The sequence below is a fragment of the Ictalurus punctatus genome, chromosome 19, assembly GCF_001660625.3.
Source record: "Ictalurus punctatus breed USDA103 chromosome 19, Coco_2.0, whole genome shotgun sequence".
Lineage (NCBI taxonomy): Eukaryota > Metazoa > Chordata > Actinopteri > Siluriformes > Ictaluridae > Ictalurus > Ictalurus punctatus.
The window spans coordinates 20,508,938-20,523,743 of NC_030434.2; the positions used below are offsets into that span (position 1 = coordinate 20,508,938).

General features: G+C 40.4%; 1 protein-coding gene across 3 annotated transcripts in view; it reads right to left on the reverse strand.

The window, feature by feature from the left end:
- fbxo18 (F-box DNA helicase 1) overlaps positions 1-14,504 on the reverse strand; it is a 19,845-nt gene extending 5,341 nt beyond the window's left edge. The window contains exons 1-16 of one of the 3 annotated variants that reach the window (XM_053688220.1): positions 14,221-14,504; positions 13,657-13,818; positions 10,325-10,872; positions 10,093-10,223; positions 6,526-6,661; positions 5,539-5,729; positions 5,259-5,333; positions 5,066-5,157; positions 4,690-4,858; positions 4,339-4,558; positions 2,535-2,622; positions 2,184-2,270; positions 1,940-2,076; positions 1,738-1,834; positions 1,419-1,582; positions 1,201-1,276 (exon numbers count right to left, since the gene is read on the reverse strand). In XM_053688220.1, the coding sequence (XP_053544195.1) occupies positions 1,201-1,276; positions 1,419-1,582; positions 1,738-1,834; positions 1,940-2,076; positions 2,184-2,270; positions 2,535-2,622; positions 4,339-4,558; positions 4,690-4,858; positions 5,066-5,157; positions 5,259-5,333; positions 5,539-5,729; positions 6,526-6,661; positions 10,093-10,223; positions 10,325-10,872; positions 13,657-13,818; positions 14,221-14,239 (2,392 nt within the window). In that variant the 5' untranslated portion in view covers positions 14,240-14,504. Of the gene's footprint in view, positions 1-1,200; positions 1,277-1,418; positions 1,583-1,737; positions 1,835-1,939; positions 2,077-2,183; positions 2,271-2,534; positions 2,623-4,338; positions 4,559-4,689; positions 4,859-5,065; positions 5,158-5,258; positions 5,334-5,538; positions 5,730-6,525; positions 6,662-10,092; positions 10,224-10,324; positions 10,873-13,656; positions 13,819-14,086 lie in introns of all 3 variants that reach the window. The other 2 variants (XM_053688221.1, XM_053688219.1) reach the window with 2 other exon arrangements.
- Positions 14,505-14,806: the final 302 nt, after the last annotated feature.

Sequence of the window (14,806 nt, forward strand, 5' to 3'; positions counted from 1 at the left end):
TACACCTCACTAAAATGCGTCCTTGAATACAGGGAAGCAAACCATCACAAAACTTCTTCCCCTGCAATATTACAGTTTTATCTATCTATCTATCTATCTATCTATCTATCTATATCTATATCTATATATATCTATATATATATATATATATATATATATAGATAGATAGATAGATAGATAGATAGATAGATAGATAGATAGATAGATAGAGCTTTTCTAGACACTCAAAGCACTTTACATAGTATGGGATGGGGGGAATCTCCTCAGCCACCAGTAGTGTGTAGCAGCCACCTGGATGATGTGACAGTAGCCATAATGCGCCAGAACGCCCATCACACACCAGCTATTAGTGGAGAAGAGAGCGTGATGTTGATTCAGAGATGGAGATTATGAGGGGGTCATGATAGATAAGGGCCAATGGGGGAATTTCGCCAGGACACCGGGGTTGTACTACTCTTTACGAGAAATGTCCCTTTTAATGACCACAGGAAGTCAAGACCTCGTTTTAACATCTCATCTGAAAGACTGTTTTTACAGTATAGAGTCCCCGTCACTATAATGGAGCATTAGGACCCACACAGACCACATGCTAAGCACCCCATGCTGACCTCACTAATACCACTTCCAGCAGCAGTCTTAGTTTTCCCAAGGAAGACTTCCATCCAGGTTCTGGCCAGACTCAACCCTGTTTAGCTTCAGTGGGAAACCAGGCGAGAACTGCAGGGAGATATGGCTCTGGGGTGTATGTTTATGAGCTCCAAATAAAATATGCCAATTCACTGAGGTGATGGAACTTGGGATCTGCATGGAGCATATCTGACAGAATGACATTGTTAAAGCTGAAAGCTTCAAAGAAAGTGTGGGAAATCTGCAAAGAGTTTGCACAACTAACACTTGTGCTATTAGATTATGGGTCTAGACTGCACAATATAACAGGAATATTTGATTTTGTACTGTTTCTAGAAAGAATTCAGTACTCTTCGACATATGTGCAGTAAGCAGCAAAAATACAATACAAGTGAAGAATGATGCTTTGAGTGCACAGAAGCTGTAATTAACATAGGAGCGTTAATTAGCAGAACACAGTGCTTTTGTGCATCCATAAAAAATAACGCATAAATACTTATATATAATATATAACAATTACATCAATTAGCCGTTGCAGCTCTGGTCCTAATGTCTGCGCTCTAAACGACTTACCGTTCCTACGACGGTCCTCTGACTGCATCAGAATCCAGATGTCCAGGATTTGCTTCAACCCAAAATTTTCAACACCCTAAGAAGGCAAGAACAACAAACACTGTTTTTTTGTTGTTGTTTTTTGTTTTTAAATAAACGTTATCCAACAGTTCAGACAGCAATCCCATAAGGAAATCAGGTAATCAGTTTGTGTAGAATACAGGTCCATGTGAACTCACGCCGACGATGTGGATCTTGCAGTTAGGGTTGATATCCGTGAGCCGTACCGCTTCACCAAACACGGTTAGGTTACAGCGACACAAAATGGCCACCTTTCCTCCAACCTGTGTATGAGCCTGTTTTATGGTGTCCAGAGTCTCATTGTCCTCTCCTCTCACATTGCCTGAACGAACACGGTGGTGTTACTATACTATACTGTATATTTTATATATATATATATATATATATATATATATATATATATATATATATATATATATATATATATATATTAGATATAAAACACACACGTTTTAAATTGCAGTGTGTTAAACTTACCATCCTGGTGTCCACCGACCAAAATCTTTTTCACCTTTTTGCATACATTTAGGATCGTCGCACCGACGTAGGCGATCTCAGAGCCAAATCTAAAACTCTGGGGGAAAAAAAATCATGATGAAAAAATAAACGGCTGCTCGCTTTTACAAAAAGAAAGTCCAAGTCCCAAAGGATGCATGGATGCTCGTATGTGCGTGTGTACCTGTGTGAGGTAGTAAAGATGCGTGTGTGGAACAGTGTGTAAAGCGTTAACAGCTCCTCTGAAAGTGTATATCTGCTGATGGGGATCTCCAACCAGGATCTTTCCACAGGACTGAGAAAGCAAGATGTCCATGATGACTAAAGAAATATACATGCAGAAAAGTACATAATGGTTAAGGCTCAGGTGAACACTCTCTAATTGCCTGAAAACATGGAGGGGGGGAGGGGGGACCCCCAGAAAGTACCTGGAGTGCAATCCTGAGCTTCGTCTATAAAAATCACATCATAGTCTTTGAGTACAGGCTTCTGCAGCTGCCATAGTTTGAGGTAACCTGTATAAAATAAGTATACATCATTATACATATGTAAACAACGTGGCAACAATTATCATATTTTATTTATTAATGAACAAAAAAAGTATTTTTTTAATCCACAAAACAAAGTTAGTTCCTATCTATGATCAAGTTTTATCTGCAAAGGGTGTGATGCTGGTCTAATGAAAATCCAAAACATTAGAGCGAGCTCTTTTTCTTAAGCATATATTAAGCATATATTCAGCTATGCTCAATATAAAATGAGGAATTGATTAAATCTACCATCATGGGTTATGTGGTGCACCGCTTCTTTGGTGGGTTTCAGCTCAGTCATTTTCATCCAGATGTTTTGTGCGTCGTATGCAAACTCCTGGTTTACAAAAGATTACATAAGTTGCAGGTTGGTGTGTCTAAAGGAATATGATTCATGTCTATGTACAGTTGCAATCAAAAAGATTCAATTTCCATTGCAAATCAGGTTCATTGTCAAAATGTACAGACTTTCAGCTGTTTGGAACGAGCAAATCAAACAAAAGCAATTGAAATAGTTCAACACAACGAATGCTTGTGTTCCAGCTTTGTTTCATCACTCCACAGAACAGAATCCCAAAACTTCGGTGGTTTATTTATATGATTTTGAGTGATTTTTCTTGTGCTTTTGGGTCAGTAGTGGTGTACATCTTGGAGTTCTGGCATGGAAACCTTCTGTGTTTAGTACACACCTTACTGTGCTCACTGAAACCTCAGTGCATGTTGCCACAAAGTCTTGCTGCAGGTCTTTTGCAGTCACTCGAGGGTTTTTCACAACCTGCCTTCTCAGAAATCTGCTTGCAGCCGTTGATAGCTTCCTTTTTGTGCCCTGGCCAGGTATTTCATACACTTTCTACCCCTAGCTAGTTCAGGTATTTCATACACTTTCTACCCCTAGCCAGTTCAGGTATTTCATACACTTTCTACCCCTAGCCAGTTCAGGTATTTCATACACTTTCTACCCCTAGCCAGTTCAGGCATTTCATACACTTTCTGCCCCTAGCCAGTTCAGGTATTTCATATACTTTCTGCCCCTAGACAGTTCAGGTATTTCATGTGTTCCAGCTCAAGCACACCTGGTGCAACTTATGAAGCCCTTGATTAGATGTATCACGTGCGCTTGAGACAACACCTGTTTTGCATATTTGTGCTGTTGTGAGGGATTCTATTCAGGTGGTTGAATAATTTTGAAACTGGAGAAGTCATAAGTTGCATTTTCTGTTGAATTTGTGGAAACCACTTGAAGCATTCGTTGTGTTGAACTATTTCAATTGCTTTTGTTTGATTTGTTTGTTACAAACAGCTGAAAGTCTGTAAATTTTGATCTGTTTTGCAATGGGGGTTGAATCATTTTGATTGCAACTGTAGTTATGTGAAGACATAGAGAAGGGGGTTATGGGTAAACATAGCAGTGGCCTGCAGAGGAGCCGATGAGCGCACATCTGCAAAATTTCAACTGCGCGTTGTGTAAAACTGTAGAATAGTCCTTCAAGTAAACAGTGATTGGTTGAGCAGGGAAGTGTATTCAGGAGCGCTGAGATTGGGACGAGACCCCTACCCAAACTAGGCCGTAACAAAATGGAGCAGGTTAAGATATTAGCAGTAGAGAGGTAGAAGACTTTCTTCTGTCTTGGTACATGCAACACTGCCCCCTATTGCACATGCTCATGTTCACTCATCCATTTATTCGTCTTCAGTAACTGCTTAATCCTGGATCCGGAGCCTATTTCGGAGCCAATACACACCCGGGATGGGATGGATGGCAGTCCTTAGTGGGGCACAATGCATACACATTCACACACTCGTTCACACCTTGGGGTAATTTAGTGTAATCAATCCACCTACCAGCATGTTTTTGGGAAGGCGGAGGAAACTGGAAGACATGAAGGAAATCCACATAGACACAGGGAGAACATAGGATAAACCACAAAGACTGTGACCCAAACTCAGGATCGAACCTAGAGTCGCGTGGCGTCGACGCTACCCATCCTTCGTCCATGTCCATGTTATGTGCAAAAATGTTGGAAGACATGTCTATCAGCACATGTATTTTTACCTTCCTTTTGGATTCGGTTGGGCACTCCTCACGCCCGTTGGTGTTCCTGTAACGGTTTGGGACATGCTGTGGACCAATGCACTCGTCCGTGGAGGAGCAGAAGTTGTTGATGGTTTGAGTCACCACCTTGGCGTTGACGAAGCCGCCGCGGCCCTTAGGAAGCACCCAAGCCACCGTGAACGGCTTCAAGTTACTGCACAGCTTACTCAGATTTCTGTACCTGGACGAAAAAGAAAAAAAAAATTTAATAAGTACTCTACTTTCTCTGAAATTGGATCCTGGCAACTAATTACTTTAAACAAGCCTATCTTTCCACCCAAACCGTTTTTAAACTCATTTTAGAAAACTGACCTGTGTCCAATAGCTTTGTAGGCCATAGAGTGGATGGTCCTGCACTCTACATTAGAAGGAAAACTGCGATTGGCCTGCACGGCCACTGACTTGTTGAAGGAAACGTAGAGGAAGTGAAGATGTGGTCTTTGTTGAGCATACTTCACCAGAGTCGTTGTCTTTCCAGTACCTGAGACATCAAAATACATCAGCAAGAGCTAGCTTTTTTTTTTTTTTTTTTTTGATGTTTATGTATCTGTGAGATAATCATACACAGAAAAAAAACCCTACATTATAAGACCAATAATCATGTCAAAATTACCGGCATTTCCACAACGTGTGCAGAGTAACTGGTGATTAAAGTGTACAAATATAGTTTCAATTCAACGGCTCTTACCGGCAAAAGCCATGATTTTGACAACGTGGTCTCTCTGGATGTCGTGATTGAGGATCTGCTGCTGTTCATGAGTGACGTGTATCTGCTTTTCTCTGCACACAGAGACAGCGAGGTGAATAAAGTAAAAAGTACGTTTAACATTCGAACCTAATGAACTCGGTTTAAAACAGCAGATGTTAAAATGGCCCTGTACCTGCCGTCACCATGACTCGGAGGCGGAGGTGCGTTCTCCATCAGATGCAACACGTAAAAAATATTGTAGTGCCACCTGTGTGAGGGACAAGACACAACACAGAAAGAACCTTTTCATCCCTTTTTCTATGAATCAGGGTTCCTCGATCATATCTGCAAAGAGCTGGTGTGGTTACAAGCTTTCATCCCAACCAAAGAAGAGGAACGTAACAATCAATCACACCACCATGTCACTGATTATTTTACTTGAGTGTGGCTTGAGTGTGTTAAGTTGAATTTACCTGTTAGTGATGGTAATGTTGGTGTTCCTCATGGCGAGGAGAAGTGTAGCCATGGCCCATAGGAACTCTGAGATCCTGTCTGGAGTGAGTAAACAGCCAGAGGTTCGTAATTGAGCCACCAGGTCCAGGATATCCTTCACCCCATCTGCAAGGATCAGTATCAGAGCCATGGCAGACCAGGGGTTTGGTCCCTACAACACATCATTTTCAAGTTATCAGTTTTCTGTTTATCAACAACCTCCAATCATCATATAGAACAGTTCACACCATAGCAATGCTGAATTCTCGAATCCGATTGGTCAGTAAGAGTTGATTAACGTTCTTACCAGCAGCCGTGTAGTACGCTACAGTAGTTCAAATCTCAGGTTTATATTAATCTACTCGTTCTCATTCGAACACATTAACAATTCTTCAGTAACGGTGTACACAGTGACCTAAACGGCTCTAATTACATGTGTCACTCTTTATATGGCGAAGTTTTTTGTGAGGAGAAGTTTATCTATCATTTTTGGAAGGAGTCTCCAGTGTCAGTGCTTTGTAAGAGTTAGAGGTAAACCTGTAACTTATCTGACACGGGCCTTTCTCAGGAAGTGACTACTTTTTTTTGTTTGTTTGTTTTTATTTTAGTCTTACTAACTATAAAAGAGAGAAAATAAGAGAGGCTTGTGAGGGAAAACAAGAGGAACTAACTTGTTTTGTGGACATTCCACAACATTCAACATAGCGATGAATGGATAAAAACGTATAACGTATTCATTAGTACATTAAAAATTGCAATCGTCTGCAAATTTCTGGGGAATAAAGAGGAATAAAAAAATTTGGGATGTGTTGGGTTTTTTTATTACTTAAATAAAATATAATATTCAAAAAGATGAACAGATTAACCTGAATTTAAAAACATGCTTAGAATGAATATTTTCTGCAACTCTATCTTACTCTCAATGTGTTGTTCAAGAGTCCACCAAAAAAAAAAAACCTGCAGCATACCCCATCAATTGTCTCCATGTCTGGCAGCCTGTGCTTGATGCAGACCTCCGCTTGGGCGTAGAGTCGATGGCCTTTCACACACCGCAAAACATCTGCCACGTTCACCCGTTTGCTGTGCTTAAACTGCGACATGTACCTGCAACGACAACAGCACAGTTTAAAACGCAGCTGTCGCCTTTTCTTTCTAAAAACAAACCAATCTCCCATGTCTTAATTAATTATTCATGTCTATATGATATCTTACATTTCTACCACCTTAAAGACTTTCTGGCTTTCATCCCAGCTCAATACACAAAAATTGCTGTTCCCTTTCAAAGGGAACGCATATATGAGCTCATTTGGTATTAAAATACATGGAAATATTTACATATGATTTGATAGTTTATTTTATTAAATATCCACCTAGGATTTGTGACTGTAAGTCATTCCTTTCAAATGCTATTGAGCTTTAAATTACGGTATAGTGTGTGTACGAGTCCATACGGTATAAAAACATCACAATGTTTAGATATGATGTGATTGTTTATCTTATTAAAGATCCAAAAATCTAAAAAGGTGTGCATTATAACGGACCCCTTCATGAATACTATACAGTTAGAGAAGCACCGATGTATCGGCCGATAAAGGCAATTTTTCACGTTTAGAAACATGGGTCGCTGCAGCAGTGAAACGGGAGTTTCAGCGTCGAGTCTAAGTTTTTTTTATTGTCGTGCTCCTCAAGCTGAATTAAAGCGGCAGTACACCGTTGAAAGATTTAAATGAAGATGCGTTGACAAAAAAGTATATATATTGCACATAAAAATATATTTGTAAAGTAGTATATTTCATATCCAGTTAATGCTAATACATAAAAAGTGTATATTATATATTACCAGTTTGATGTTAATGATGAAGTAGAAATGCTTGTGTTTGTATTGAGTGAATGTGAGACTAACAGGAGGGTTTTTTAGAATTCAGTCAATGTTAATATGAATGAATAACATTCAATAAGTTAATAATCTTACTTTAATCTTCAGAACTGAGTTCATGTGTTCATGTTAATTAGAGTAATGTGTTTTCGGTTTATGAGACCAGTTACTGTGACACAACTTGTTGAAATGGAGAGAATAAAGTTTTTATTTGCATTTTTTTCCAAAATTGTGAAATTATCCATTCATCCATCCATCCATCTTCTACCACTTACTCCAGGGTCACGGGGAACCTGGAGCCTATCCCAGGGAGCATGGGGCACAAGGCGGGGTAGACCCTGGACAGGGTGCCAGTCCATCGCAGGGCACAATCACATACACATTCACACACCCATTCATACACTACGGACACTTTGGAAATGCCAATCAGCCTACCATGCATGTCTTTGGACTGGGGGAGGAAACCGGAGTACCCGGAGGAAACCCCCGCAGCACGGGGAGAACATGCAAACTCCGCACACACATTACACACATGGAACCTGAAGGTGTGAGGTGAACGTGCTAACCACTAAGCCACCGTGCGCCCAATTGTGGAATTAATTATTATTAATTTAAAAGAAGTAATAAAAGGCAGAACTATCGGTAACGGCCGATATCACTCTAAATAATCGGTTATCGTATCGGCTGAGAACTTTAGTATCGGTGCATCTCGACTGAAAGCAGTGTAATGCAAGTCAGAAGAGGATTGCACTAAATAATTCAGTATCATGCCTAGGCAATAACCGTTAACACTGTCTACCAGTTGAATGAAATCTTTGGCGTCACAGCAAGTTTAAAAAATGTAATAAATGAACCTATATCAGTCCCTCAACGATTCAGCGATTTTGTGATCGCAGAAATGAACGCAAAATCGAGCAAACTCCGCAATATTCCAAGGAGCTCGCAATTTCTAAAAAAAATAAATAAATAAAAAATTACAATTAGAGTTTGTGTAGATTTGGGCCATGATGCGTCGAGTGACGTCATCACACCGCGCATTCAGCAAAAGCCCTCTTCGATTCATGTGCGTCGAACACGAATACAGATAAAAGATCTCATTTACCAACAAACATCACCGTGAAAGACCGTGCAAAATAATTTCCTGCAATTTCGCCAATTCAAAGTAGTTTTCCTCAAAAAAGTACAAAAAACTCAGCAAGTTGCATCGCAAATTTTGGAAGAAAATCACAAAAACCATCATAAAAATAATAATAAACCCTGTACGGACTGAATAAGGAGTAAACGTCTATGAAACCCAGTACAGAAAATATCCTTCTTAATTTTATCTTAAGGGGGCACAAACTTTTTGCTCTACCACCTGATCCACAGCCTCCCCCTGTATTAAACAGTGATGTTCTTTTTAGTAAATCTGTATCTGAGTTGAGCTAAGCGAGGGGTGCACTCTATCTTCAAAAAGCTCGATCTTAAGTTTGTCCGTCATGGGAACCCTTACCCAGGAGAGTGTACCTTTATTAAAAAGGCTTCCAAGTAGAACTGGTTTAGAAAGCTGGGATCATTAACCATCAGAATAATCCTCGAGAAACCATTTTTCACATTCAGTTCCACTTAAAACTAAACCAGCTGTCTCCTTGACCTCTGCACCTGCATCATCCAGCATCTCTTCAGTCCTCTCCAGGTGTTCCAGTGGATTAGAAAAGCACTACCGTGTCTCAAGGGAAGGATTCTTAGGTGCTTCAGTGCTTAACAAACAACAAGTGCTTCACTTTAAAGAACCTGCTGGAAGACTGAGCAAGGAAAAAAGAAACCAAGTGTGAAATACGTCATGATCTGACGGAAGGAAAAAAAAAAAGGGCAGTCAGTAGTACTAGCCGAAATTAAGCTTGAATTCCTGAATGCTGGGATAAGAGAGAGGGAGATCTTTCGGAAATTGACAGGCAGAATGACTGACAGACATCAGAGAAATGCTGCCTGGTCCTGATTGGTTGGAAGTTGACGAACAGATTTCACGTGCGGGCTAGTAGTTTTTTTTTTTTATTCCTTGTTGCCAAGTGGACAAAATGCAGGACACGCGAGTATGTGGAAGCATAACTCGAGCAACATAAAGTGCAGGACAAAACTGTTGGTCAAGTCTCCTGCTTACGACCTCGCTGTTAAACATAACGAGAGAAAATAAAGACTCTACTCAGATACAAATAATATTTTTACTTACGATTTGCAGACAGAATGTCACACCTCATAGCCAAAACCTTCTCCAGTGACTTGGTCACGGTTGCAAACATATAACGTGTTACGTGCGCAAAAGAGAATGAAGGCTATTGCAACACAGTTGTCCCGTCTCGGGGAAATTAAAAAACCTCATTCTTTTCCTTTACTCTGTATTAACGCATTACCTAGCTAGCTGGCTCGCCATATGTTAGTTATTACATTAGCTACCACTTCCTAGCTTATTCGATTAGGTTTCGAGACGACCAAACCAGGGGACTGGGCATCACACTGGAGGTTTTCATTTCCTGCCTGTCTAGATAATAAAGGTAAGATTTGTCCACCCCTGTGATGGTCCACATTATTACTTTTTCTCTACTATTTACAGAGACCTGAGCTTTTCACTCTCAGGAGAACCTTGACAGAAATATTCTTCAGGGCGTCTTCTGAACCTTACCTCACCATGTTCAGCACACAGAGATCATCCTTTCTGACAATGCCGTTGTCTTCAAGGAGGGCCTTCAGCTCCTTCACTGCCATCTCCTCCTGCTTCTCACATCTGTAGTACAACTTCTTCCATGGCAGAAACTAGAGCAGAAAGGACAGTCCAAACTGAAGTCACTTAATAGTTCTGCAAAAAATATATTTTAAAAAGTCTAAATTTAACGCACAAGGTACAGGAAACACACCTGGCTCTCCATGACGATGTTCCTCCAGCGCTGACACACCAGACTGACATGGCGGTAAAGATCATCCGCTGGAAGCTGGGCAAAAATAACACTCAGTACCTCTTCAGGCAAGTCCTGAATGTGACCCTGGGGCTCCAGCAGCGTCTGATTCAGTCCCAGTAACCCGTAATGAGCATCAGGGAGGCTTTGCACATCATACTCTTCGTCTTCTTCTCCATCCTTTAAAATGTGTCCATTATTAAAGCTGGATCCAGGTGGAGGAGACGCCCAACTGCTGCATCCTGCTCCTGTCCAGTCCCGCTCGTTCTCCTCTTTCTTTACCGAACACTTGCCCGTCTCAAACTCCTCATCATCCTTAAACATCTCTTCCGTAATTCCGTCCATGAGGTCAATCACCACATGCGATTCTTCATCCTCCTCTTTCAGGGTGATGTGACTGTTCGGTCCAGGCTCCGATTTCACTATTTTGCCTTGCCGTGGGCTGCTGCTAAGGACTCCAGTAGACGCAAAGAATCCCGTAATGACTCTCTGCTGTCGGCCATCTGACACTTCGAATTAAAAATCAGAAAAAACCCAAACGCGTAGTTTACTACACGAGCAGTTCTATTTCAAGATCAGGTCAATATGCAGATAATATACTGTACAGTGCCCTTGGTAAATATGAGCAAAGAAGGCTGTGAAAAATTGTCTTTACTGTTTAACCTTTTGTTCACAAAATCTTTGTTAAATATGTGTGAAATGTCATCATCACAAGTTGTTTGGAAGGGTTTCAAGAAAAAAGCCTCTACTCTCATCCAAAAACAAACTCAAGCATCTTCAGGTTGTCAGACACTACTGGAACTTCAAATGGGATCGGGTTCGATGGTCAGATGAAACCAAAATAGAGCTTTTTGGCAATAAACACCAGAGGTGGTTTTGGCGCACACAGAGAGGTAGTGATATGGAAAAGTACCTCATGCCCACGGTTAAATATGGTGCTAGTCTTTAATGTTTTGGGACTGTTTTTCTGCCAGAGGACCTGGACATTTTGTTAGGATACATGGCATCATGGACTCTATCAAATATCACCAGATATTAAATGAAAAATGGGCCGTGGTTGGATCTTCCAGCAGGACAATGATCCAAAACATACATCAAAATCAACACAAAAATGGTTTACTGACCACAAAATCAAGGTCCTGCCATGACCATCCCAGTCCCCTGACTCAAAACCCATAGAAAACCTGTGGGGTGAAGTGAAGAGGAGAGTCTACAAGCATGGCCCTCTAAATGTGAAGGATCTGGAGAGATTCTGTATGGAGGGTCAGTCTCAGATTCCTTGCCATGTATTCTCCAACCTCGTCAGGCATTACAGGAGAAGACTCAGAGCTGTTATCTCGGTAAAGGGACTTAGCACAAAGTATTGACTAAAAGGGTGCCAAAAATTGTTGCACACCTATATTTAACAAAATATATATATATAAGATAAACTTGTGTTTTGTTTGCTATCCATGAGAGCACTGTATTTTTGTTCATTTTTAAAACAAAACATCAAAAGGTTCATCCATTTTTCACAGCCTCAATCAAAGACAATTTTTCACAGCCTTCTTTGCTCGTGTTTAGCAAGGGCGCCAATATTAGTGAAAGGCACTGCATATACCACACAACAACTTTATCGGGTTAATTTTAGTCCCCAGAAAATGCTTTATCCTTTCAGGGACACGTTGGATCCAGAGACCGTTCCAGGAATACTGGGTACAAGACAGGAAAACACCCTGGACACCCTGCACATGTTTGGCAACAACACTAACTGCTGCCAATGTCTAATGTCTACAGTATTTAAAATATTGTGGATATTGTTTGTCAGTTCTGTCCTTGTCCAAAACACATGATAGGTGTAGGGGGTTTATTAGTTTTGACTTGACTTGATTATAACACCAGTGAAGTCACTATGGCTGCATTTACATACCAAGCAATTCAGATTTTTTTTTTTGCTGAATTTTTACAAATATCAAATGTGCTTCTAAATCCAAAATAAATCTGATACACTCATTGAGCACTTTATTAGGAACGTTATACTAATACTGCGTAGGGCCTCCCTTTGCTCTCAAAACAGCCTCAAAAAAGGATCAAAGCCTGAGTTGACTGATGTTGATAACCAGCATCATGGTACCAATAAAGCCTGTTTGGATTGGTTTGGTTTTGTCAACTTGAAACTAATCCCATAACCCTGAGTTTCTTCAACAAGCTTCATGGTACAGGCCCCTGGATTGTTATTTATTGTCCCGCACTCGACACACTTACAGTAGTCTTGCATACTGTTGAGCTACGGCCCTGGAGAAAGGACATTTCGTACCAATGTATACAAGCTATATAGAGGAACGACAATACAAACCGACTTGACTTGGGCTTCTGATCACAGTGTACAGCAGTGTGTGTATCAGTATGTTTACATGGACAACAATAATCCGATATTAACCCGATTACGCCAATACTCTGATTATGAAACTAGCATGTAAACAGAGATTATTGATGACCTTAATCCGATTACTCATACTCAAAGTAAACACAAATGGAATTAAGACGTGTGGAGTTTTCCTGTTTTAGTCGCATTATCGACGTGCGTTACAGACATGTATGCACCTTAATCACACTTAACATCGTGTGGGAGTTTTCACCGCATTTTGCAACAGGACACGTACACACACACGGCAGTGCTGAACCGTTTGACGTCAAACGAGAGCACGGCTGCGTCCCAAACCACATACTTACCTACAATATAGTAGGCGAAATACATGTATCTCAGCTACTATATAGACGGTAAGTATGCGGTTTGGGATGCAGCCCACGGCTTAAAGCAGTCGTCTATTAGCACGTACAGCATGACAAATAATTAACTGCACTTGAAGTTTTGGTCCATAACGAAGACGAACCGAATGTCGATACGTGAAATTCTGGAGGAAACGTCGGACGGCGTAATGACATTGTGCCGTTAATCGATTGTACCATCTTCTCTAAAATGTAAAACGGGAACATGAAAGGAATATTCTAAAAGCGACTCATGTAAACACCTTAATCAGAATATTGTCTTATTCAGAATAAGGTCAATAATTAGTTTACTTCTGTCCATGTAAATGTAGTCTGTAACGCACTTCCATAATATGACTAAAACAGGAATACTCCACATGTCTAAATTCGATTTGTGTTTACTTCGTGTATGACTTTAGCCGGATTACAGTAATCAGAAATCGCTGTTTACATGCTAGTTTCTTAATCAGAGTATCGTCTTAATCGGGATAATATCGGAGTATTGTTGTCCATGTAAATGTACTGAGTGTGGCAGGACATGGTACCTCCTCTTCTCCTTTTAGTTGGACTCCTGGGCTGAAGTCCTTTATTTAGGTCTTTATTATGGAGATTGACGGTGAAAGGTTGTGTGATTGCTGGGCTGCCGGTGAGGCTTTGGGTCAAATCGCTGCACTCTGCTGCACTCAGGTGCCTCCGCTTGGCCTTTCCTACATCACAAGAGGAACAGTGTCAGCAAACAAAGGAAGGAATAAAACACGACAGAGTGTGCTGTTATAGGAAAATAATCAACCACAGGGGGGACTACACCCCCCAACAGAATGAACCCCAAGAGTTTTATCCCTCGTATACCACAGAGACTTGGTCATTAACAGGTGTTCATTTACTAATGAACGACGCGACGTGCTTTTTAACCGTTTATAGTTACATTTAGCGATGTTGAACATGCGCGAGACTATAATAATAATTACACGTTACCAGTGAGCCACATTCCCGCAGTAAACAAACCTGTAAACATGCTGTTTGTTTACTCCCACCGTTCACAAGCACGCGACTTGTTTACAGATTTTAAGCTCGCTAGCCACAGAGTAAACAAAGTAAACAGCCAGAACCTTTTGAGGCCGTCTCCATAACTGAAGAAACCTTGAACAAAATATTACAAGCTTGAAAACGCTGCCATTTTATATTCCGTTATTATTTACATTTCAAAGCTAGCTAGCAAAACAACTCTCGATAACGTTGACCGTGGAGTTCCGGATAAATTGTTCGGTTTCATAATAAAAGACTTAAAAATATATATATTTTACAAAACAAAATAAATAAATGCATTTAAAATTACATAAATAAATGCGTTTAAAAAACGAATTAGATATCGAGAAACTCCCGCAGTTTATGTCTATGTGTTGTTTACAGCACTCTTTGTAATCCTTTACAGCTGAAAGTGAGAGCACTAGATGGCAGTAATGGCAGCTAATTAGGTTATTAAAAGTCCTCTGGGTAGTTGTCACGTCTCAATAACTTTATCATGCGTTAATACATCGTGCATTTCGTAAAATAATTGCAATAGATGAACCCATGATATAGTTTTTAGACTATAACATTGGCTTTTCTATAGTTAATGACACTATAAATGTGTTCATTTTGCATAAATCGAAGGTAACAGCCATCAAAGCCTTTCAGATATTTTTTGTATCCATC